This window comes from Platichthys flesus, chromosome 23 (assembly GCF_949316205.1).
Source record: "Platichthys flesus chromosome 23, fPlaFle2.1, whole genome shotgun sequence".
Taxonomy (NCBI): Eukaryota; Metazoa; Chordata; class Actinopteri; order Pleuronectiformes; family Pleuronectidae; genus Platichthys; species Platichthys flesus.
The window spans coordinates 14,994,074-15,021,225 of NC_084967.1; the positions used below are offsets into that span (position 1 = coordinate 14,994,074).

The window sequence follows — 27,152 nt, forward strand, 5'->3', positions numbered from 1 at the left end:
CAAGAGCTGAGTCAATATTCACTTTGGGAAATAAGGGGTCGGGCTCTGACTGTAAATCAGCTGCAGTCTGATGTAATGCACGTCTCCCCCCCCCCCCCCCCACACGGCCCTGTGTTTCTATGGTAATTCACGGGTCAAGATTCAGCTGTGACGGATAATTACCTAACGGAGGTGAATGTGTGGAGGTTTTATAAACGACTGGATGTCAGCGTGAGGCAGCTCCCTGACGACACCTGACATCAAATGAAGTGATAACAAAATACAGACTGGACCTCTCAATTCCCAGTCGCCGGGTTTTCATCTTCCACTCAAACCAGCGCTTCTCTCTGGGAGAAATATCCGAAATGCTGCAAAGCGTCACATCAGCACCACACATTCCACCGAGCCGTTCCATCGGAGACACACCCTAATACCAGCTGCTCCATCAATACTGCTCGGCGGCTGAACGGCGATGGAAAGAAGCTGTTAGAATAATTACTGGTGTTGGCAACAAGAAAAAAAGCCGACCTCCCCGGAAAAAGGCTGTGGGAAGAAGAGGGAGCAGGACTCTGGCTGGGGAATACAGGAATTCTTGGGCTGGACACTGTGGGAAGACGTGGTGGGAGGAATCTGCAGCTGAACTCCCTGCCCTTCCCTCCTACAAAATAAGACTCACAAAGCCGGTGTCTGCTGTGTGTGTCTCTTTGTTCCATGGGCCTGGTATCAACGGACTTAACTTCCTCCGTGTTGTAATTACTGTTTGTTTAGAAGCGGCCGTATCCCCCTGAGCTGCGTCATTAGGATTAGCACGCGGCGGGGTGGTGCTTTCCCATTCTCCTGCAGCAAACTCAATATCCCATCTGTCACAAGCCATTTTCGCTGCAGCCTCACAAAGCCCCGGCCGCAGCACCAGCTCCTAAATGGATTAATCCTCTCCAGCCGACATTAGCTGCTGCGCCTTCTTTGGCCAGCTCAAAAAGAAACACCGAACGCACCTGTGATCGAAACAAGACGTAAAGAGGCAAACGTGCGTCCAGACGTCGCCCGTGATCAAGGGCGTGCTTTGAATTTACGGCTTTGAAGTAACAAACGTGCCTCTCAGCCTCATTGGTTTAATTAGAGTGCACGTTATGAAGTGAGGGAGTGATGTTGAGCCACGAGAGAACTGAGAATTCACTGAATAGACGATTTATTTCACAGACAATGAGCAATTCTGCCAAAATCGTGCAGTGATTACGCAAAAACAGACTTAATTCCATCTGTGGCGGTAGCAGGGGTGCACATGCAGGGAGGTCACTCTCACGGTACAGTGTCCGGGTCACAGGTACACAAACTAAAGTTTACAAACTGCAGGTAGATGCACAGCTGCACCAGAAACTATGAGGTCAGACTGTCTGCGTGGACGGTAAAAGCTTTGTGGACAATAGCACGAGCGCTGTGCACAGTGTGAATCGGCCACTTGGTCTCCTTTTTAATCATTTAAATCAATGTTTGCTCTTTCGTTGCCTCATGTGGAATAAATGTGGGTTTTTAAAAATCTCTGCTTTGAATATATTTTTCTGAAAATGCTTCACCCCCCCACAGAGTCGGTGATTCACTCTAAATCAGCATAAAGTGAGAAGTCGTAGAAACTGTGCCTGCAGAGGAAAACTTTTAGTGCTTTTAATTGGGTCGTGCTGTTTCTGACCTTCTCTCTCTGACGTCTGCAGGTGCACTGAGCCTGCCGGAGAGTTTGAACCTGCACCGGGACCAGCAGCGCTCCGGGAGGGGCGGCGAGGGCCAGGGCTACTCGCAGGCCGAGCTCCGCACGCTGGAGCAGTCGCTCCTCGCCACCCGGGTGGGAAGCATCGCCGAGCTGAGTGAGTGCAGCACCGACGCCATTACACCGTGTCAAAATGTCCCAATTTATTTCTCCTCAGGCGAGTGATGAGCAGGAAAGGTGCTCTCAGGATTCTCCATTAGTGCATTTGAAAAAGAGAAATTCTGACTCAAGGTTAACTGTGTGGATGTTCCCAGAGCTTTCGGCCATCGACACGATATGACCACATAACCATCTGTTATCCAGTGATAACATGTGAGTTCATTGGCAGCGACAACACTATAAAAATACTCTCGGACATAATTATCCATCATTAAAATGTCCAACGACACAAGTTTTGGCTTCAAACCGAATTAAATGGTAAAACAATGTCCGGTTACTCGTTATGCAGAACGACTCCTGTCAGTGTTTTATTTTATTATGGGCTTGTTCCCTGAGAAATTTACATTTAAGATGATCTTTAACTTTGCAGTTGTTGGAATTGGAGGTAATTTGTTTCAGGCAGTTTGATCTGTCCCATTTTACAAACTTCCCATTTTTCAAAGTGAAATATTTTACCTGCAACATTTGTTTGCAAGTACAGGACTTGGGTAAATATATGTTATTACTAATATTTCTATTTCTTAGAAACAATTGAGAAATATGATGGAGCCGCTCTGGAGACCTCTGACAGTCTGCGGTGGTAACTCATGACTTCTCACTGCTGCCTGTGGCATCTAACAGACTCCAACCACCTCTAACTGATCACATTCTGTTGTTCTTAATGCTCTGATAGTTGCATAAAGAGGTACAAAGTATTCACATGATCCAAAACCACTCCAAAGTGCATCCACCTTGTGTGTCGAGCCGTTTCCTTCTTGGTAAATATGCATCAGGGTTGTTTATTTCAGCCTAAAACACAAGTTATTGATCATCTGTTCTTGGAATATGTATATTTAAAGGTAAATTATCAATTCAAGTCAAGTATCTGAAGCTTTTCTACCCCGGCAGACATTAAATTTCAAGTTCCATTAAATTTAAGGAATCTAATTTAAAGATATTAAATGGTGACATTAAAGTAGCCCTCACCCTCCGGCTGCAGCCACCGTGTAAAACCTCAGGACGTTAAGACACGTTATAAATGCAGCAGTAATTGTTCAGCACATTAAACCTGATCCGCTCCAGGACTTTATTCTAACGTCCATTTGCCAAATAGTCCCAATAGTGTGAAGGGGATGCACACTCCCGATCCACCCCCCCCCTGTCCTCTCCCACACTGACACACTACAGCCAGGAACTGTTCTATTCCAGCTATTCTAACACCTGTTTACGAGTTTCGTCTGGGGACCGTTTTAAATCCAAGGTCAGCGCCTCAGAGGCTTTTAACCTCAACTTGAAAGAAAGGGGCTGCATCTTTTAACTCCGCCACACCCCCCCCCCGGCCCTCCACCCTCATCCTCGTCCACTCCCCAGCCACAGATCAGCCCCCCCTCCAGACATTTGCTCTATGTGTGACTCTGTTAAATCCTCCCTGGATGACTGTTCAACCCTGTGGCCCTTTATAGAGCAGGAGTCCTCGATGCATCATTGATTAACATCAGGATTTAAAGTCTTCTCTTGTAAATGTTATCACCAACACACGTCAGAGCAGTGATTCAGTCTGAAACAGCCTCAAGGGAAGAAGATGCATTTACATTTACGTCACTTAATAATAATAACGTTAGAATAATTACAGAAAAATGTCGAAAGCAGCAGTTTAAAGTATTTTGAAGCTGTTGCCAGTGCTTTATTTTTTTAGTACATTTTTGCCAATTTATTAGTACTTTTACTTAAATCAAAGTATAATGTAACTGTACGACTTCTCTCACCTCTGATCACAGACGTGGTTTTCCAACTTGGACATAAGTAAATTCAACATAATGAGAAAACAACATCCACTTTCCCTCTCACCCAGCTTCTCCCTGACATCTATAAGTTTACTTCTGCTTACAGTAGCTGTTTCTGGGCAGTAATTACATCCATCCATTATCCATACTGCGCTCGTCCTGTGAGGGTCCTGGGGTCACCGGGGCCCGGAGCCGGCGAGCACAGCGTGGACAGGTCGCCTGCGTATCAGAGCGTCGACAGAGAACAACTATTATTTACACCTGCAGGCTGTTAAACCAAGCTGCGTGTGTCTGGACTGTGGGAGGAGGTTGGAGAAAACCCACAAAGAGAACATGCAAAGGAACGTATGTCTATACAGAAGTACTCCGGGGGATTTGAACCAAGAACCTTACTGTGAGGAGACGGTGATAACCACTTTACCACCAATGCCACCCCCTATCAATATGTACACAACAATATTATTCAGTAGATGCTTGACACACAGTATTATTAAAGTTTCAGTAACTATAAATCAAAATATATTACAATTCCTCCCTCAGGAAGAATAACTGTCTATAATTTGACTTATTTAATGTTGTAGGACGGGTAGGTAAATGGATTTTTATTAAAACTATATTATTATTATTTTATAATAAAGCATAATTAATATTTATTCTTACTGTGAGGCTTTTAGTTTGATAAATGTTCGATTTTCCTTCATTGCAAATCAAGTCTCCTGCACGTCAGCGGCAGGAAATGCACCAGTGACACATACATTAAAGCATAAAAGCTAATAAGTGAGTGCTCCTCCTCTAATTGCTGGTGGGATGCATGTGTGCATTATAAAGCAGCTCTCATGCGTTTGCTGTTTACTAATGTGAATAATAATAATAATACAGTTCAAAACATTGAAGAGCATTCTGCTCACGTCCTCGCATCAAAAGACAGAGAGAAGCTACAGCGGCTGCAGTTTGCTTCCTGTTTAAAGTGCCGCGTGTTCGACTCCCTCCGCCGCTCTGCCTCAGCCGGGCCTCCTCACCTCCGGGGTCGGCCAGTCAGACGCCAACGAGATTGCGAACTTGCTTGTGATTGCGTTGAAAGTGCGACTTTCTGCACGTCTCCATCTGTCACTGCAAGAAATGTAAAGAAGCAGATTTGCTGCAACTCTCGTGTGAAGTGTCTGAAGTCTCCAATCAACCGCCTGTGATATTCTATATTTTTCTAATCGTCAAATTACTCCCATCAAATCCAAACCTAACTGTGAGTTGATCCTGAAAAACAAGTATTTACCCTCGTTTCCCAAACGTGATGTATTCCCCTGTGTTTTTAATCATAGAGCTTCATGATTAAAAACACACCAATGAGCTGCTCGGCTTTCATCTTTCATCTTTCATCTTTCAATCCCCAACTGAACATAGTCCCAAATAAATTCCTAAATTTGCTGAAAAAGTACACAAACGTCCTTTGCTGCTCACGCCTGGATGTCCAATGCTCACCACAAAGTCGCAGAAATGTGCAGAGTCAGCTTCTAGACGTCCAAAGTAAAGAGGAAGGAGGAATCATCGCGTTCAGCCCGGTGTCGTGTTTCCATCACCGCCGATCGGAGCCAATAAAAACCTGTTTCCACAGCAGAGCCTTTTAACCTGCTTCTGATTGAATCCGTTCACTTTGCAGATAAAACCCAGATGTCGTGGGTTTTATTTTTGACAAGTGGAAAAGAAGCTTGAGTGTTTCGGGAAATCTGACATATCCCAGAAATGAAACTCAAAAAATCTGCTGGTTTAAAATTTGCTAGCCCAAGGTTTTCTTTGAGATTAAACCATTTATTTGTTTTACTTTTCTGGTCTTTACTTCCTAAAAAACCTGAGTAAGTGTGAGTCAGAGCTGTACAGGTGAGATATAACCTCAGTTCTCCAACACAGGCGTTGTAGATAAATAAACAGCGCTGGTTATTACACGTCAGACAGATGAAGTGCTGTTGTCTGAATCTGTCGCACGCGTATTAAAACAAGACAGGCGGTGCTAAAGTAAACTTAATAACTCGTATCTCCAAAAAATAAATTTCAAGATAAGTCGGTGAAACAAAATAATTCTCACTCTCTCTCACTGGAAGATAAAAAGATTTTTTTTTACGGCTGCTAAGAATAAAAGGAACACACGGGGAAGTGATGATCCACTCTGGTGATTTTCCTGATGAGACATTTAAGTCTTCGTTAGGCTGCAATGACCCAGAGGATCATATCACTGACGAGCACCATGCTCCACTGGCTCCACAGCAATGCATTGTGGGTCCAGACGGAAATAATCACAATGTATTTTTACAAGATGCACAGAGGACAAAGCCTGACAACATGCAGACCATGAGAGCTCCATGAAATCTGATGTACACGGTGCCCAGAGGAGGAATCATAATGAAAATGGTGATATCCTGATGTTCAGAACGCCATCATCAGAACTATAAGCATTGTGGTTTGGGCACCTGGCGCCCTGCTGGAGCCTCGGGTTCACTTGTAATCAGAGTAGATGTTAAATGGTATTTGAATGGCCGTCATGGGCGATTTGGGGCTCGGTATCTTGCCCAAGGACACTGGAGGTGCCGGGGATCGAACCATAAACCTTCTGGTTAGTCACTGGCCCTCTTCTTCCCCCCCCCCACAGTCCAAAGTCATGCAGCTGAGATTAGATTAAGACACTAAAATGCCCTAACGGGAGTGAATGCTTGTTTGTCCCTGTGATGTTCTGGCGACCACCAGGGCGAGTGGACCCCGCCTCTCGCCCTGTCTCATCTGGGATTGGCTCTTGCTCACCTGTGACAAACAAATCAACCATAACCAGCGGTTGTTTTCCTTCCTGAGGGGCTCCCTGTTTAATATTGCTGGGAGTTATTACCCATAAACTGAGGTCATTAACTTTCATGTCCGTGCTGCAGATCCGGACCCTTTAGAAAGTGAATCGATCTCCTGCAGGAACCAGGGGACACCAGAAATCAGGTTACTGTCAAAATGTAGGAATAAGACGATTTTTTACAGTGTGTGAGAAATGATACAGAGCAGAGGATGATGGAGGATGTCAGTCTTCTCAGTGGGGGGGGGGGGGGGTGATGATAATGTGATAATGTTGCCTCACCTGTGGTATCACCGAAACAGGAGTCTGTGTCTCAGAGTGAAGCGTTTAAGAATCTGCACGATATCATCACGTTCAAACGGGTGAGAAAAAAAATCTCTTTTTACCTGAACAGTAAACTGGAGCAGCTGAAAGTAGAAGAGGTCAAACACGAGGTCACATGTCGGGGCAGTTTCCCACCCGACTTGTTCCCTAATTAACGAATGATAGAGGATGTTCACGAGCAACATTCATCACTGGATCTGTAATTTCATTCTCTGGAGCTGGAGAGGTGAGAGGGCTGCTTCAGCTCTGAGGTCACCATTATCTCCCCGTCCTCATATTTCATGTCCGTGTCCGAGTGAGGGGAAGCAGAGCACCGGTGGCACATTTGGACTCTTGGTGCTCCGGGTGTTTGCGCTCTATCCTCTTCTCATGTCGCTCTACAATGAAGGACTTATTTAAAGTTTCCCCTCATGTGCCGTGTCAGACTTATGGGATGTATAGGCGGCGAGCTGACATCTTGTGAGCAGGTGTGACGGGGGGGAAAGGCGTTCATCCGTCGGCACAGCGGCTGCACCGTGGGTTAGAGAGCAGCCACTGGGCAAACAAACTGAGTAATGCAATACGGAGCAGGTCTCCAGCAATGGGGCCCTCCATTCCTGCAGCTGGGTGTGCCTCCACCGCCGAGCTGCCCAAATATTCAAAGCATGAACTGTGTTGAAGCTGAAACCCTTAAGATTTCACATCTGAAATTATTAATGGTTTTTACTCTATAAAACAGAATTCTCTCACACGCTCAGGAGAGAAGTGGAGCATGGATATAACCAAACAAACACCAACATGACCTCCTCGGCGAAGGTAATAAAAAACGACCGGTGATCCAATCTGCTGCTGCCATGTCGGCCGATGGTCTGTCGGCTGACAATGAGAACCTGTATTGCTCTGTAATAAAAAATGGATAAGAGGAGACACAAGATAGGAAAAGGGAATCATTAGAATCTGGTTGTTTGTTTGTCGCGCCAGATGCAAAATGAAACCAGCCATCGACTCCCATCCCTCGTCAGTAGAGACTCTGCTGTTTAATTAACCTGTTAATTGACCTCAACATACAAACGACTAAATCATCCTCTCGTCTTTTAATTTGACAGCTAAACACGTAATTATCACTTCGCCCGTCACGATGACGTGTTTCTGATCTCGTGGGCTGTAAAGTTTCCGCCGGCTTCGCTCGCTCTCTGTGTTTCTTTCTCCCAGGTTGACGGAAGCCAGATTGAAGGCGTGAGTCATCGGGAGTCCTGCTGTGAACAGGCAGAGAGGAAAAGAGCTTTTCTCTTTTTCAGGGTTCCACAAACAGAGGAATCCCTCTGCTCCCTGTGAGAAGGTGTCAGAAAACATCCCAGTGATTCTTCCCAGGAAGCGATAGTTTACTGTGAGGAAATATGATTTGTGCCGAGCTTCTGTTTGCACTCTTCACAAACAGACGTTGTTCTCATGATTAACGATTATTTTATAAAACACGCTCGCTTCCCTTTTTCTTTTCTAACAGCGTGTGGAGAAAAGCCGAGACTCCGAGCGCTCTCCCATTGTCTCTGCTCCATTATCCCACGCTCAGTATCTGGGATAATGGAATCGCTTCAGACGCGGAGGATCTCAGGGAGGTGTTACGTTTCATCTCGAGACCGACCGCTCTCTCTTCTCATTTTTTCATTTTATTAGCGCTAAAATACTTCTCCTGCTTCGCCATGCATCATTTCTCCTAATCTCATCGTCTGACCCATTTCTCGGCATCGGCTGACGGAGGAGAAAGAAGGATAAATGAGAGACATTTACTATATTTTCTCTTAATTTGATAAAAACTCCTTTATCTAGTCAGTAAATGGCATGAAGACGTCTCAGCTGTAAGGTTGTGTTTCTCTTTTTTAAAAGCACATTTCAGCCTCTTCAGCTGCTGAAGATACTGTCACTCCATGTCCTTTGCAGCGTCTTGATAATTGACATGTCAAAGCGAAGGGAAAGGTCCCTGCTGTCACTTTTGTCCTTTCTGTACACCGCCTCCCCCGTCCTCTGTGAGGTCACAGCGTCATTCGCTTCCTCCTGTCGGTGCTTCATAGAGTCTCCGGGATTTCAGGTGACTAGAAGGGGCTGAGCGGATTGTTGTGGAGGGTTTACTGTAACATGTTCTCTCAGGTTGAACGCTCACCAGGGAATAGAGAGGGTAGAAAGTTTGCATCTATTTGCAGAGTAAACACTAAGTTGAGTCTTTACAAAACATAGTCAGCATATATTTGAAAAAGACAGGAGCTGGGGACGGCTGTCAAATATTCTAAAGACGACTCCATGTCAGCTTGGCCCTTGGAAAGTTCAGGAGGATTTTAAACTATATGAAACGTGAATTATTGTGTAGAAATGGGAAGAAATGTGTTAAGAGTAACATCAGCATGAATGTGTTTGATATCATATTTTTAAAGATAAGGTCGACTCTATCTGTTTCGAGACTTGCAGAAGAACTGTGTGCGGCCATTTTCCTTATCGGTCTCCCAGCACCTTTAAGAGGACAGCAAGGACATGCCTACACAACAACCCTCCTAACACACACACACATCTACACACACTAGAAAAGCTTGTAGTCTGTTGCTGCAGTAATTACATGAGGCTGGATTCATTATTGTATAATGGCTTAATGTCCCCTGGTACCTGTCACGGGATCCCGCTCGCACATCCCGGCTCAGCGCTGCCCAGATTGAAATAGAGATGAAAGAGCTGCGTGAGGAGTAAGTGGAGTACTTCTCCAAAAGGAAGATGTAAGACCATGTTTGTTTTCAGGGTAAATTAGTATAATGCATCAGTTGTTTTTCACTTTGTGTTCTCGTTTATACTACTTAGCGGCTGAAGTATCACAAGCTTGATTTTGGTCATTCAAGGTCAAATGAAAGACTTTAAAGACGGAGAAGATTCAGATCTAAGAGTAAATGTTCTTCTCCTCCAGCTTCTTCCTGCTCATCAGCTGGTGTCATTTGGGGAAAGTTTCAAGTTGGGACACTTTCTCTTCACTGTTTGCATCCACTCATTTACTTTGTGTTCTGACTCAGTGCACTCTGTGTCTCTAAATGTCTCCAACAAGAATACAAGCAATGTATTGTGTTGCTGGATTGGAAACTCACCTTGGGACTCTATTCCAAAAAGATCGCAGCGTGTTCTTTTGTGCTCTCTAATCCACTGACAACATTTCTAAAGGCTGAAATACAAACACAGGACACAAAGGAAGAACAAGGACGGAGGGTGGAGGGTCCGGGGGGGTTGGAGAATGATTTCTGCAGTTTACTTGCCAAATGTAATCACATGAGGACTTGGACGGCAGCAGCGAATGGGAAGAAGCCAAAGATTTGTTTCGAGAATGACCAGTCACGCCATTAAAACAGCCGGAAAGACTTTAATACAATATCAGAGACAATTAAAAACACTGTAATGATGCTTTTTTGTGTCTCATCCTTTTTAGAGGTTTCTTTCACAAGAACACAAAGTTTGGATGTGATGGAAGGATGTGTTGTGGGTGAAGGGAGAACTTCTTATGTAACTGGGCGTTTTTCAACATTTTCACAGATTTCCCAGGGAATCACGTTAATAATAACTTGATAAAAATAACCAAACAGGCCCATTTGGGAAATTGGTATCTATGAGTGAGTTAGATTTGGTGCAGCTTGATTGGATTTGAGGGGACTGCTGGGCCTCGGTGGATGTATCTGCTCTTCTGAGCGTCTATTCTAACATCACATTTGATTACTTTGGTTTTCCTGAGTTCACACGTCTCTAGAATCCTTGAAAACGCAGAGTGTGTCTTCTCACACTGGGTCAACTGGTGTATGTGTGTCTCTTTTTTCCTGATCTGACGTCTCTTGTCCATCGTGTTGGACCCTGATTAAACTCTATTGAATATCTTTGTGCTGAGGTGGAATGCGTGCACCCGACCGGACCAGCATGTGTAAGCAGTGAAGTGTGCGACACCCCTCTGCAGCCAGCCAGATGTTCTTCATTAATAATTATTACCCATCAACCTGACACCCTGGAGCCCGCCTCTCTCTCTCCGTTCCTCCACCGCGACCGGTGACTGCTGCGGCTGAAGTCGTCCGTGTTAAAACATCCACTTTACATTCTCATGGTGCCGCGGTGAGACCGACATTACACCGTGGCCTTCACAGCGGCGCTGGGGAGCGATAATGCAGACTCACTAATAGAGTGTTCTGGAGGAAGCCCAGAGGCCTAATGGAAGTTTTGAGGTAATAAGGCGGTGGATTGAACAGGCTGCTCTTACTTCTCACCTCACTGTTTCCAGCCCACAACAAAAAAAAAGGAAAAGACGGGGCAGCTGTTTGGAGACAAATAGCAGCAGCTGTTTGCAGCGGGGCTCCGATGAGAGGGGAATTCACAGGACGCGCTAATCACTGCTGGTGTGGGGACCGAGCCTTTGTCATCAGGAGCTGTGTCATTCATCAGTTCCTCTGGCAGTTTATCGCCAAGTCATGATTAACTCACTGTAAGAAGGTGTTTTTATTTAGTCAAGCCCGGGCGAAGTGCAGCTTTATCTCAAAGTTACAGAATGAATGTGTATCGGTGGGTTTTAAGTAGCTGTTCAGTTTGAGACATTCAGGTTTGAGTTGGACTTTGAGTAAAGGACATTGCATGAATTAAGAAATCAAAGAATTTCTTTCTCTCTGTGGTTGCAAGAACATGACACAATCTCTGAGTGAACAACTGAAGCATCTATTTGCTGGATTTCTATGTACGTTGTTTTAAATGTTCATATGAGCCAGAGGATAAAAGCTGATGACTTAAGAGACCCTCTGATATTCATCTAGTGCCACCTGCAGGTCAAAGTTTATTATTTCCTTTTTTATATTAAGTTCGCACCAATGATAGTAAAAATTCAACAAAATAAGCCGTCAATTGAAGTATTAATGGTGCAGTACTATTTAAGTACATTTGACGCAGTGGATAATGGAGCTCACACGTAAGAGAGAGTGTGAGGGAAGTACCGCCGCAGACTGCTGCAGTGGTACTTCCCTCACATCTTCACAAAAGAGCAATTAAAGTCCCTAAAAGAGCCATTAGACAGAGTAAAGTAGCTTCCATTTAGAAGCCCCCAACCCCTCCTCCCCCGCCTCTGAGCTGCAGGAAGGATGACGTCTGTAGAACGAGGGAGAGAGAGAACGTGTACTCTCCCCCGCTTCATTTCCACCACCGACTGGAAATATCGGGAAAAAGCTCAGATCTGAATATGAGAGACAATGAAACTACACTTCAGAAACTTCTCTGGACTGGGAGACGTCATTATGGAGAAACTGATTGTGTTCCCCCCCCACTCTCAAGGGCCAAAAGGAAGTGACCCTGACGGCTTCGACAGCAGCAGCCCTGTCATCAGATGGCCGATCAGATAGGACTTTACAAAACTGACATTTCATAACATTTTTGCAGCGTCTTGCATCATCGGACCCTCATTTCTGATTTGGATGAAAAACCAGTGTGGACATTTGACTCCCGCTGGAAAGACGAGTAGATAGAGAGATTGATCGGTGGTTATATTGATACTAAAGGTGTAGATAGATAGTCTGTAGATGCATATGGATTTAATAGATAAATAGATGGACAGATGAATTGGTAGGTGGGTGGTTGGATTGATGGATAGATAGGTAGGAGGTATGTATAGGAAAGAACGAAGGAAGGACAGATTCTCTTGTTTTCAATAATAATGAATAAAACTAAAGCTGTTGTCTCAGAAGATCTAAACTCGTTTAAAAGACATTTAGTCTGTTTGGAAATGGGTCGATTATTTATAATTCAACAACAAACTATTTCAATGAATCCTTCTTTGCCCCATCATCACTGGATCCTGGGGCTGAAACAGATGGTTTCCTGCTGCTGTTTGCATCAAGTCGTCCTTTTTAAACTCTCCTGCCTCCAGATATCCAGAGACACTGACTGTACATTACCTAAGTTTTAATGAGTTTTCTACTGAAGTTACACTATCTGACAAACACACACACACACACAAACACACTGCCCCTGTGAGCGATGCAATGAGTTTTGGAAGTAATGACAGCTTTACAGAAACACTGGCAAACAACAATGTCATGTTTTTCATTAATTAAGCATTATAGCAGCTTAATGGACACATTCAGATTGTAATGAATTTAATTTGGCACATTAGGAGAAAGACAAACCGTGAAACAAATGAACAAATACATCTCTCGGATTTAACTTCATCTTAAAAGACTTAAAAAGTCGGGTTTTTTCAACATACAGGAAGTTATCTTCGGTGAACAAATATATTATGTAGAAAAAATTGGGATGAAAGATAATACACTGAGATAAAAGAGGCTAAAAGGCTTTGTGGTGTTTTACCGTTTATTCAGCCTTTCAATTAATACATATATTGATTCATTGATTACTGGAGCTTTAGAATTATGAGTTGTTTGTGCACAGGCTGTCAAATGGTAGGATTAAAAAATAATAGACTTTATTTCCAGCATCTTCCTCCTCATTGTGCGCTTGAACTCTTCTGTTTAATAAAAAAAACAAAATCTCCTTTATTATATCATGGCTATTTTTACACTCGCTGCTTTGGCCGTCCATGTGAGCTTTTTCCAGAAGGGGCTCAAGGCAGCTTAATAGCTGGAACATCACTGGTGCTGCACTGATGTCTGCTGCCTCCAAAATGAATGAATCATTGTGTAGCATTTGTGTCCCGGCACGTTCTCTCTTTTCTCAGCCTCCACATTTGCAGTCGGTGCCCCACCGCTTTTCCAATGTGTAAAAATGAGAAAAATAGAAAAATGAACGACCAGCGCTGCCTCTCTTGCCCCTGGAGCCTCTTTCCTCAATGAAAAGATGAGGGGTGTAAAAAAAAAGAAATCACATTTGTATATACTTCACGCTTTTGTTTCATTTAGCCCAGCAGGTGAACTCCCAGTTCTCCAGATGGTCCCTCCGCCTCCCACTGCATCACAGCCAGGTTAATATAAAAGTGTGATTCGGTACTTATTAAACCATCAAACTGAGCGGGAGCATCTTTAAAAAGATTTGACTCTGTTCAGACACAGGTGACCCTCCTTCATGTGTCCTTTATTAATGCGTCTGTGGAGATTAGTCTCCACTCGAGGACCGCTGGTAGAAAGAATCCACTGGTTCTGCGTTGACGATGACATGTCCCTTAATTGACTGTGATTAATTGTTGCCGTGGAATTGCTAATGTGCCCCGAAGGCTGAGCTCTGAGTCGGTCATATTACCGAGCGGTGATTAAATGTCCCCGGCTCGGCCACCGGGGGGGAAACCAGGGGCCATGACAGTGTGTCAGAGGACGGCAGAGGAATCTTCCATCTCAAGGCCTCCATTAGTGAACACACACACACACACACACACACACACACACAAACACACAGACACACACACCGGGATAATCTCAGGTCACGTTAGATCAGAACTTGGTTAACATCAGGTGTTCATTGTTGCAGTCCATTGAAAACACTTCAATCACATCTGGGAAATTGAGATTTAATATATTTCCACATTAATTTGAACGTGTTCCAGTCAAAGTTGATAATCTTTTTATCTATAGAGCGTTAACCTGTGTCCGTAGCTAATGCCCTGTCTTTCCATCTTAAAGGAGATGATATAAATGCTCATAATTTTATTTTTAAAAGGTTCACATGCTCTAATTTTCAGAGAACACGTCACTTACCTCAGACTGTCCAATGCTGCAGCTCCTCTGTTCAGCCTCTGACTGAAACACTTAGTTTTATCTCCTTTTTCTTTAATAAAAAATGCTGAATAACAAACCAGTGGCAAACAAATATGTTCATTTCCCGATTCATCTCTTTACATCACTTTTCAGGATGAAGGAAATAAACTTATATTACTTACCCTCAAATCTGCCGTTCTCAGCTGCAGTGTTGAAAGAGAAATTTGTCTTCTCCATCTCATTTTAATTTTTAAAGTTTTGATTCTCTTTTGATGGATTCATCTCCCCCGCCAAGTAGCAGCAGGAGATGAACTTCCAGAGCTGATATCATCTGAACCACTATTAATATTTTCCTCTGCCTCCTCCCTGATTCTGCACCGAGTCCAGGAGGAGAAAACTTTCCAAAATGTATCTATTTTCTGCAAAATGTGAAATAACAAAACTTGTAGCAGTCAAAGTAGTAACTCTTTGTAAATCTTTCAGTAGCATTGACACCACCTCCTCTCTCCCCCCCCCCCCCCCCCCCCCCCCCACATCGACTACAGGGAAATTTGCCCAGTAGACTCAAGGAGAAATGCATAATTCACCGGTGCAGTACATGACTGCTGGGTATCGGAGGGGCCTGGGAAGAATTTAAACTTTGTAATACAAATGTGTATAAATTCCCAGTGAAGCCAGACAGGAGCTCTGATGGTGTTAGTGCCCGTAGAGATCTCACAAACACATTCACACTAACATGGAAGACGGCAACATGTAAGTAGAGGACATGGGAACTTCACTCCATACAAACAGGAATCAATGTAAATACAGTTAAACTAGATTTTCTTTTATAAATATATAAACTGCAGCCTCATTCATATATTTAATTACCTTTCCGGAACATTATTGAACTGGTTTTGTTATGAAATTTCTTCTGGGTTTTATAAACTCGATCACAGTTGAATTATTTCTCCGTCAAAGTAAAAACACCATAACTCAAACCAAGTTCCCTGGGGCATTCGTTATGAACACCTAATTGCATTATGCTTTATTGTCCCTGTACCTTTTGGAGATTAAATACAAAATTGAATTAGTCGCTTTACAGTCGGCTCTAAATAGAAGCTTCTAATCCTTTTTTTTTCGCGAATATTAGCATTTTATTATTTCCTGTCAATCTCTCACAAGAACCGAACACCAGAGTTTTCACAGAATACAGCAGCTTTGTGATTAACCTGCACATTTTAAATGATCTGTCGCTCTTGATGCTTTTGCTTTGGCCCTCGTTATGATGCAAACACTGGAAAATGGTTGTTGTTTGAATGCCCAACACACTTTGGTCAAAGTAAACATCATGCTGTATCGAAGAAGACTTGAAACTAGAGGTCGAGACCATGAACTCCTTTGGGTTTTGACTTTTCATTTCACAAGGGAAGGACTTGGCTGGGACAAGAGGAAGACACTAAGCCGCCTGTCCCCGGTGATTAATTCAGATGAGATGAAGCATGAACCCCACAGGAGTGTTGCTTAGATAATTACAGCGAAGGAGACAGGAGCAAATGTTGTCAAAACCAAAGTCACAAGAACAATTAATGAAGAAACAGAAAGCTTCATCTTTCTGTAGAGTTCTGTTTTTGCTCAGGGGTGAGCAGTCACTTAGTTTAATGTATATTAATGTCGCCCTTCCTGATAACGTGGAGTGGAAAGATTCTCTATGCTCAGGTTATTACGCCGGCTTGAGGCGTCCGGCTAAATGCTACCGAGCACCGAACATGCATAGGGAACAGTTTGTGAGCTGCAGAGTGAAGCTCGGGGAACTAAGTGAACATCCTATTTGGACCTTGCAGAGCTGTAGGGAAAGTTTGATGCTTGTTATGGTTCATTTATGAGTTGGAAATTAACCCTGAAGTTATTAAATTGAAAGTTTTCTTAGTGAATAAAACCACAAATTCTTCTAATTTCAGAGGCTGGAACAAGGAGAAGTTTGTTTTCATTGTTTTCTAAATGAATAAATTATCATCCTGTTGAGTAACTTCAATCTGATTCATTGAGCGTTTTATTAAACGCGTGGTTACAAACGAGAGTTTTCTGATCTTACACCATTAGTGGCACAACAACACTGTTTGCGGCGACTTCCAAGAATTTGAAGGTTTGGCCTTCAAATTGCCTCGAACTAATGGATTCTTGGTGCTATCTACAGAAAATTCTATACAATTGAATTGAAGTAGAGCGTATGCCTCAAACCAAGGCTGAACAATCCTACACATGAAGTTCTTATAGTAGAAATATGTTTTCCTAAAATTAAACAAACTGGTGTTAAGATGGATCTATAGTTGTGAATGCATCTCCTCCAAAAGTTTTATATGTCCAGCCTCGGCTGCTTGAAAACAAAGTTACTCAGTCGTCTTTTCCTTTTAATTGCTGAACCATGTCGAGTTATTTTGAACTCTAATCAAAGTGCACGAGTCAATCGACATCGTTTAGCAAAATCAAAGAGTGGAAACACAATCTGTGTGTTGAGTGAAGCACAATACATCTGTGAGGTACTGTACTGTACACTGTGTGTGTGTGTGTCTGTGTGGCAGAACTCCAGTTATAACAGAGTGAGTCCAGCTTCAGTTCAGTGTTCATAATAAATTCGATTGTAACTGTAACACAGAGAAATGTATGTTTTTGCACGAGCTGCTCCAGTTGTGATTCTGTCTATTACGTCTGGAGCCTTTTCTCACCACACGTCTTCAACCAGTTCAACACAATCACGGAAACAGATGATTACTTATTGGTATGTTTAATTCTCTGTCAGTAACGGTGTGTGTGTTGCTCTGTGGAGCCGCAGTGCAACTGTGGTGTGTCTACGTGTGACTGGCTGTGAACTCTGTCAGGGCTCTTTACTCTGACAGATGGAGAACCTTGGGCCTCCACTCACCGTGTCAGTGTCCAAGGAATGAGCTTTTCAACCCGGGCCAACTTTCCCCACACTGGGTATATTTGGAGCAAGCAATCAGACCAGATCTGTCAGTGTGTGTGTGCGTGTGTGTGTTTGTGTGTTGAGCAGTGATGTGTTTGTTGTTGCACTGCCGCTCAGAGCTCCAGACTTCCACACACATGGTTTTATCCACCTACAAGTCCAGTATGTGCTGTGGTGTCGGCTGCTGTCCAAGTGTCAGACTCCAAGTCCGAGGTCTCATGTTACACGACTGAAACCACCACAGCTCCAGTAAACCCAGTAGAGAATTAGATCTGTGATCTGCACCAGCACCAACTCGCACTCTGCATACTGACTTTTCACTATTTTAACGTCATCAAATGATGTCCTTGGATTGTATTGTACTGAACCTTCCATTGTCCTGCCCGTACTAGTTAATGAGCTGCAGTTGAACATGCCCCTAGTCATCCGTCAGGTTCAAACCTAGAACCTCCCTGCTGTGAATTGACAGTGATAACCCCTTTTACCACCGTGCCGCCCTAAATTAGAAGATCTTTCTGAGAAACCAGCCCTGACGGCTCGCGCTGCAGTGTTTTCCCTCTCAGAGCGACATCATTAGTCTTAAATGCATCACTAACGACCTCGTCAATAAACCGCTGAGAAGCTGCCACGACCCGAGACTTACGACTTCTTCTCACTAAATGTCAGAGCTGTCGATCGTCCTCTGTCGTGCAGACTGAATATCCGACTTTAAAACTCCCACTTCCTCCTGTAAAAGTCCTGTTCCTGCTGTGCACCGACACTTAAAATAGGTTTAATAAGGTTTACTTAACCACTGCAGGGGAGATTTTAGTGTTGAGTTTTTGCATTTACTTTCATTTAATGTCAAGGCACTAGGTTTATATATGCCTCTTTAAAACTTCTAGTTTTAAGTTTCTTTAGAAGTCAACCAATGAAGAGTCACACCAAAGATCACACTGTAATAAACAATAAATATGTAACACGGGAGAAAATATTAAACATTCTAAACAGTAAAATTAGGTTAAAAGGTTAAAAAGATGAATGTGAAAAGGATCTTGCCAATGAAATAATTCTACAATAAGTAATAATAATAATTAAAATAACCTTTATTTCTAAAGCATCTTTAAGAAGGTGCTTAACAACATATAATACAAGTGCAAAGAGAGCAAATCACAGCCATGAAGCAGCATGAACATGGGCAGAAGGCTCATAACTACAAATGATTCAACCCTCACGTGCACACACATGCTCAGCGACACAGGTGAGGCGGTTTCCTCGTGGCTTGTGAGGTGTTGATGTCAGAAAACAGGAGGAATAAGAGCTAATGATAGGACTGAGGAGGGAAGACGAACCCACACTGTGAATTACGTGTGTGAGGTTGGATTCCACAGCAGCACTCAGAGGAGTGAGTCGGGGGGGAAGTGCACATCAGCGCAGAAGTGCAGGAAATGGATTTGTGCTCTGTGAGTTACGTGCAGACTTTGTTATGAAACTCTTCCCTCTGTGTGCTACAGCATTGTGTGTCGCTCTGTATCATGTTTGTAAAACAGTCCACGTGCTCCTCTCATGCATGTGTATGAACATCTCCTCCAGGCGACTTGGTTTCCCGGGCCATGCACCACCTGCAGCCGCTGCACATCAAAAACCCCAGCAATGGCACGCCTGTCCACCAGAAGACCAGCAGCACGGTGCACTGGGAGCCCGAGGCGCTCTACACCCTGTGCTACTTCATGCACTGCCCACAGATGGAATGGGAGAACCCGAACGTGGAGCCGTCCAAGGTCACGCTGCAGACTGAGAGGTGAGGAGCCCTGGAGATAACAGGCTGTTTTTACACTGGTTTGGTTCCCTTCAGTCGAGCTCAAGTGTTTCCTCCCACCTGTTCTGTATGTCTCCACTTTATAACAGCTCTCTGTTCTCCCTTTGAATGTCAAAAATAAGCGATGTTCTTTTCAAGGAGAGCAGACAGAGAAGAAGCATTTAGAAACAAGCTGGTTTGCTGAGCTGAAACAACCATGTCTGAGGAGCGCGGTGGTCCAGAGTGTGTTTGTGTGTGTGTGTGTGTTTGTGTGATTGTGTGTCTGTGAAGCTACCATGTTCGAGGACATGGAGGGTCAGGAGAAGATGGCGTACGTCTCTCACTATCTGATGACAGTTTAGTTTCATCATACATTTGAAAACAAGCGTGAATTTGGAGATCCCTCTAGATTAGAGGGTTTTAACTTTTTAATATTAAAGTTACGACAAAGACGGTTTCAAAGGTTGGATTTTTTATTCTTTAACAAATTTGATGAGAAATTTAAACCAGAATTAATGTTTTCTCATCAAACACAAGTCATGATACTTAGTTCACAGCTCAAAAACACACTCAGAGAGAGACTAGAGATTAGCCTGGTGTCGGTTTTGGACTCACTGAGCTAGTTCATCACCAGAAAGTTGAAGCTAAACAGGCTAATTTAATAATATCCAAATTTGAAGTAGAAATGTCGACGGTTCACTTCTGTAAAAAACTTCTGGCAAAAGGTGCTTGATAAATATCTCTTACTCCCTCTTTCTCACATTCCTTGTGATGAACCAGGCTACCAATCAGAAGCATCTGGGCCTTTGACTTCTGGACACTGACAATTCATTTAGCAGGATACCACCTGAGCAATGTGACCTCGTAAACGTTCAGATCGTGTAGAAGATAACATCAGGAAGCTTTGAAAAGGATCAGTGGATATTCAAGTTTCAAGTCAAATGAAAAGAGCAACAAAAAGAAAAATTCTCCATCTTCATCCGTTGGTATCCTGCAGTGGGTCGGGGGGGCACATGAAGCCTTTTGTACTCACATCCCGACTTTCTTGCAAACGTTTTCCGGCCCACAAGCGTCGGGTGAGATGCTGCGTGGGCTCGGCCGTCACTGACACTTCCCCCGGCGTGGGGCAGATTGATGGGAACCGGGGGGGACTTCACTTGAATGGACGGATATTCCAAAATCTTCCTCGACTCTGCAGAGATAAAAAGTCCATCCTGGAAACCCCGGGGAGCGAGAGGAATGTCAGGCGGAGTGACATGTCAGCAGGCCCCCAGGTCCCCGGAGAGAAGACTCTCTATTTAGCATTCTGCTGAAAGGTTGGAGGCGAGTAGAAAGGGCCTGAGCAGCAGTGGGAGAGGGTTTGTTTTGTGAAGCTTCGGATAGAAGTGTCTCTCTCTGGAGCTAAATTATTGAGCAGCAGCGAACTGAAATTACTTTTACACCTGAGATTTAATCTATTTGCTGTTAAAAAAGAAAATTGGTTTATCACTTAAGCTGATTTCAGAAGGTTTCTTCCTGCCAGCGCCCAAAGTTAAAACTCAGATAAACTATCTCAGGATGAAAAAGAGGTGCAATGAAGACGTCAACTTGGAAAGACGACAAGATGCGAGAGCCTTAAGTGACAAAAAAACACATGATCCCCTTTTATAACATCACATCCTGCCTCCTGCTGCTCTACACAGATGCCACCTCTAGCTGGATGGAAGACGAGTCTCCACTTCCTCCCACTATCCAGGAAACGAGCTCAGATACCCAGGAAACAAGCTATATGCCACCTTGCTCATTTTGAGTCTTTGCAGTCCATTTCCCATCTGCTAACATGGAGGAGGCAGGATTTATAACTAAAGATTGGGACATGATTAAATAAATAATCAATCAATCAATGATATTTGGGTTCAGGTCGGGTTCCGTCACGTTGGATGGGTTCTGTGCTTCACTGTAATTGGATTAAACATCAGGTTTGGTTCGATAATGAGTCTCAGGTTCACCCCACCATTTTTTTTAAATCTATAGGAAAGATGAAAACAGCAGAGTAGATGTTTGTCTCGTGATTTATTCAGTATTTTGGCCCAGACGTTTACTTCAGAGGAGGAATGTTCACCCTGGCAGTGCTGGGGTAGTTAGCTGTCGCTGCAGGCGGGCTGTCGGTACCGATGGGGAACATTACCCCTCATTGTTTTTCCAACCTCCAACTGCAAATATGTCTTTTGGGGAAGCAGACATCCGTCGGTGCAGAACCGCTGAGATAAAAGGGAGGAGGCCTGAAGTGTCCCATTAGTCAGCGGGTTTTTAAAAGAACTCTAATTCCCTAACAGACTGTAGGTGGAATAAAAATACACACACATACACAAATATGAAAACTGGTCAAACACAGAAAATCCATATCTAAAAAAGCTGCTGCCTTGATTAAACATGTGCTCGCAGTAAATTGACAGAAGTAGCAGGCAGCTGTATTCACAGTAAACACCACAGTCCCCACCTGGTCTCTCTCTCTCCCTCTCCGCCGGGGACCACGGTCTGTTTGAAATCACTTTTTGAGGAATTATCTTTGCTCGAGGGTCACAGGGCAGAACAAACCTCCACAGGGAACTTCGCTGATGGATCTGTAATGTAATTATCCGACTATAACATGGAATTAGCTCATTTAATTTCATGTCTCTGAGGTTTCTATTGTGCATCCGAGGCCACTCCAGGGTTTTTAAAAGCCTTCACAGACGAAATGATGTTTTATTATCATCCGGACTGTGATTGGTCGATTCAGGATTTACTGCATCTCCGCTGTAATTAATGTTCCTTGTAGAATAGACGTATTTGTGTATAAAATATATGAGGTCGTTAAAGGACATATTCACAATGTCTAACTGCTAATGCTAACTGCTAATGTGTAATGTGCCACATCCCAAGGTTGTTGTGTTTGTCATTAGTTCACTAATGTAGAGAAGAGAAAGAAGCATTTGAGTGAGCCCGAGAGGATGGTTATGATGAGTGAGTGGGAGGCTGCACTCCCAGTAGATGAACTTCATCAACAACCAGTTCTGAATCGTGAGTTTGGATGTGTTTAAATCAGAGTTGTGGCCAAATAAAAGAAGAATACATCCTTTGAGGGCGAATGACTGGACTGGATCTGAAATTGTGTGATTTCCCAGAAGTGTTTCGTTTTTTTGCTGAGATAAAAATGTCCCTTTGCACTTATCATAAACCCCTGAGCATCATTGTTCCCAGCAGTAACTCGGTTAGTCCCAGAGGAGCTTGCTGCTGATTGCTGAGCGATGTGACACGTTATAATTTTATCGTCTGAGGATGAAATAAGAGACTGAAAAGAATAACACAGTGGGACTAAAGCACTGAATCAGCCCCTGGGTACCTGCTGGACTCCACTGTGCAGTATTTGTGCAGTTTTAAACACCCCCAGTCTTTGAATATTCGGTTTATATTCCTTTTGAGTGAAAGCATCACATCTGAATTTGAAATCTATAAGTCCTGCATTGAAAGACCAAGTACTTTATTTCAGATTTGGGGGATAACCCATGTGTTTTGTTGAAATATGTTGAAATATGAACGTGTCATTCGGGCGAGTACCGCTGCTGATTTTGATTAAATAAGATAATACAGCGTTTAGGGAGTTTTTCACTTGGAGATCTCTTTCTGTTCTGAATGATGGAAACTGATTTGGTGCAGCTTCCTCTTTTTCTCCGTTATCTCTGAGAGGATCTTTAATTAGAAAATATGTATCTGTCGGACTCTGTATTAAGTGTTTTTATTTGAAAGGTCCATAGAGCACACTGGGCTTTATGGAAACTCATCTCACCAGAGGAAAACTGTGAATCAATTCAATTTATCTGTATAGCACCGAATCACAACATGCATTATCTCAAGGTACTTCACAGAATAAAGTCGAGACCTGACGATGTCCCACAATGAGGAAGGGAAACAGGACGTAAACTCACTGGAGGCCAAATGAAAATGGAGAGGCAGGAGAAATCTAATCCCCTTTAATGAGAACCTTACACATTACAACACAATTCTGTTTTTCCTCTGCAGGCCGTTCCTGGTGCTGCCGCCGCTGATGGAGTGGATCCGGGTGGCGGTCGCCCACACCGAGCACCGGCGGAGCTTCTCCGTGGACAGCGACGACGTGAGGCAGGCGGCCCGGCTGCTGCTGCCCGGTGTGGACTGTGAACCCCGGCAGATAAAGTAAGAACAACCTCCCTGCTTCACTTAAACCTCGGTGACACCAAACTGTAAATACAGGGAGTGATTTGACCGGTTTATGATGAGAACATGTCTAATGAAAACCTCAGTCAGCGTTTTCCATGTTGTTTCAACATAAACTTCCACCCATGAGCCCATTATCTCAGAAATCAAAGGTCCAACTATGCATCTTCAGGAACATCTATATCTATAAATCAGCCGATCTCCTTCTTGCTGTGAACGATGGCTGTTTGTTCCACCTGCAGAGCGGAGGATTGTTTCTGTGCCACCAGGAAGTTGGACGCAGCCTCCACCGAGGCCAAGTTCCTGCAGGACCTGGGCTTCAGGATGCTCAACTGCGGGCGGACGGACCTGGTCAAGCAGGCGGTGAACCTGCTGGGGCCTGATGGCATCAACAGCATGAGCGAGCAGGTCTGGCACTTACACTCACACACACACACACACACACACTCCTACACATATACTGTACACTGCATTATCACACCTACACAGGCAGGTGGAGAGGAATACACAATGAATTGTACGTTTCTAACAAGAATCACCTGGCAACTCGTCCCAGTTCACACACACGCTGGGCACAGACTGCTACCAGTGAGTCATGCAGTGTGATTATTAATATGCCGTGATGCCGATTTTTTAAATACACATGATTTACACTGGTGTAATGTCCATCTTAATTCCATTTAGGATCTATATTTCTTATAACTTCTGACTCTGGCTCTATTCAAGCTGCAGGAAATTATAATTTTCATTATCAATTGATATACAAATATGTTTGTAAAGGGATAAAACTGATTTTCCCCTTTAATCTGCTCTCAAAAAAATGTTATATAACCCTAACCCCCTTAAATGTGTCCTTATATGGTAATTATGTGAGACTGATCTAGTTTAACGCAATAAAAAGAGTTTGATTACAGTTGAGAGACTGATCGTAGTTCATAGCTTTACTGTAATAACAGAAGAACGTGATCTACTGTTCCATTAGTATCTGATACTGCTGCTGCTCTGAGCTCTGATTGGTTTCCTTTGACCATCGGGTCGATATCTCACTGCCTCTCAGTCATTGGGGATTTTCTGATTTCCCAGCTCATATTGGTTCTTCCCTGCTCTGCTAAGTGGAGGCTAAAGGCTCAGTCTGATTTTTTCCACAGTTAGAAAGATGAGCCTGGTTAAGTTCAGTTCAGAAACCATTTGCAGGTCACTCCTGGAATATTCTAAAACCTTGGGATAAGAGGAATTTGTGGAATCAGGTCAGATCGCTTTACTGGAACAGCCCTGATTCCCTTTTCAGTCTTCACACGTCCTCAGTGTAAGAGATTTTATTGACTGACATTTCCCTCCTCCTCCCTCCACATGTATGAGCAGCCACGGGGACATACCGGCTTTTATCTCCTTGTAAAATAAAAAGCTAAACGGCGCAAGGGGACCAGACAGGAGCGATAAAGTCAAACCTGCTGTTCGTCACCATCGCTGAGCGGCGTGATCGTGATCGTCCTCAGGCTCCACCCCCCCCCCCCTTCAGCTGATTAAATAGATCGGTGTCCAGGAAATGTTTAAAAATGAATCACCACAAAGGGAATGGCCGTCGTAAAAAGACCTTTGTTGAGCGTAACATCCCAGATCAGGCGTATAATAGAAGTCTGTTTTATGGAGGCTCACTTGAAACACTGTGAAATGTGTAGGGTAGTTTTATTATTGTGCAGAAGTTGAGTTCTCTTATACATTTTCCTCTTCACAAGTCGACACTTGAGCGAGGCGGTCGGCGTGCAGCTCGCGGTACATGAGTGTGGGTGTGCCGGGCTCGGGAGACCGCTCCGTGCCTATGGCGGCCTGCAGAGACGTGAGATGTTAAATCCGGAGTTCCACGGCCCACTTACGCTGTCGCTCTCCTCGGGAAGGACGCGGTTATTCTGAGGCAGGAGTGATTACTTGTGGAGAATCAAAAGTCGCAGAGCAACAGCTGTAATTGACTCATGTCCATTTTGTGTATACGTGTGTTTCAGTGCATGTCTTTATAAATGGAGCTGAACTTCTCTGTGAATTACATAACATTATATAAAGAGAGAGAAGTAACGAGCACAGCTGCTGGTGAAGTGCTAATGGACCTTAAGAGCTGATGAAGGCTCTTTTCTCTTTTCTCCTCCTTCCTGAACTCTCTCGACATGTTTCCTCCAACTCTCACCGTGTTTTCCTCCTCCTCCTCCTCCTCCTCCTCCTCCTCCTCCTCCTCCTCCTCCTCCTCCTCCTCCTCCCTCCTGCAGGGGATGACCCCTCTCATGTACGCCTGTGTCCGGGGCGACGAGGCCATGGTCCAGATGCTGCTGGACGCCGGCGCCGACATCAACAGCGAGGTCAGTGATTCTCCGGTCAGTCCTGCAACAACGCTGTCTGCACATTTATGTAATTTGTTCCATTCTGTTCATTTGAGATGTGTGTTGTTCCTCTGAAACCATGAACTGGCTGTTTGTTGCTTCCTCTCCCTCCTGCTCTGTTTTCCATCGTCTCACCTGTTCTCCGCATGCTCCCTGTTCTCCTGGAAGCTCATTACATGAAGTGCACTGATAAGCAATAAACCAGAATCATTTGTGTCTGTGCTGATACAGAGTATTACTCCAGCGATAGTCCCTCGTGCAGCCATGTTACTTCATTGTGTTTTTTACGCCGTCCAGCAGCAGTTTGCTTTCCGACCACATCAGTAACGCATCAGTGTTGTGCGAGACGTGTGCGCTTGGTGTAACGTGCTGCCACAAGCTGAACTTCATTTGCACAGATTTCTTTAAGTGTGTTGGAGTTTTTAGTAAACCCTGCTTCTGTCTGCACTGTGACCCCCGTGTGTGTGTGTCTGTGCTTCGGCCTCATCGGTCAATAAGAACCTCCGACAGCGCTGGACTCTCCTCCTCCTCCACACCGACTCCATCCTGCTTGTGTTTGGTGCTTGTGTGTGGACTCGTACAAACTAAAGGGCACTGAGTTTGTTTCCTGAGAAATCGATAAAGAGACAGATAAGCCACATTTAGATTTTAAATCTCGATGTTATGAAATCATATATCACAACACAGGCTGTAAATAAAAATGGACGACGACGTGTCTCCTCTTTCTCCCGTTGAAGCTGCCTCTGTGACCCGATCCCGAAAAATTTATTATACCCATGTCCCATCCAATAACATGGTGGAGGCTGGGTTTATGATCTATACCCCAGCCAGCCACCAGGGGCAATCCAGATTTTTAGGCTTCACTTTTGGGAGCTGTCCATAGTGCCTAAAACCTGTATTCTGTGTGCCCAGCAGGGGGCGACTCCTCTGATCAGTTTCTATAGAAGTCTTTGATAATATGACTCTAATCCTCCTAAAGAGTTTATGGTTTGAATCTCTAGTTTCAAGTCGTATTCAATACAGCTGATGTTCATTTAGTAAATTTCTTTATTGTTCCCATTTAGAGTCTAATGGACTTTTTGTTATTGGGGCGTGGATACCAAGTGATTGACGGCGAGCACCGTCCAATGGGTGCAGACGACACGACTTTGATTAAACCCTAAAAACTCAGTCGTCCAAGCAGTCACCCACATTTGTTAAAATCATAGTTTTGCTGTGAAGTCTTCATATGTTTAAAATTATTCCCGTCAGAGTCTGTTTGTGCAGAAACCAGCGGACGTTAAAGAAGTCATTAATAATTCATCGTCATCTGCAAACACACAAACAGACAAACACACAAACACAGATGTTCAGCACCGGAGCAGAA

General features: G+C 44.0%; 1 protein-coding gene across 3 annotated transcripts in view; it reads left to right on the forward strand.

Moving 5' to 3' along the window:
• Positions 1-27,152, forward strand: part of LOC133948870 (ankyrin repeat and BTB/POZ domain-containing protein 3-A) — a 106,077-nt gene that overhangs the window by 68,279 nt on the left and 10,646 nt on the right. For 2 of the 3 annotated variants that reach the window (XM_062382930.1, XM_062382931.1), the window contains exons 2-6: positions 1,689-1,838; positions 18,998-19,205; positions 23,244-23,396; positions 23,660-23,825; positions 25,676-25,765. In XM_062382930.1, the coding sequence (XP_062238914.1) occupies positions 1,689-1,838; positions 18,998-19,205; positions 23,244-23,396; positions 23,660-23,825; positions 25,676-25,765 (767 nt within the window). Of the gene's footprint in view, positions 1-1,688; positions 1,839-18,997; positions 19,206-23,243; positions 23,397-23,659; positions 23,826-25,675; positions 25,781-27,152 lie in introns of all 3 variants that reach the window. The other variant, XM_062382929.1, reaches the window with a different exon arrangement.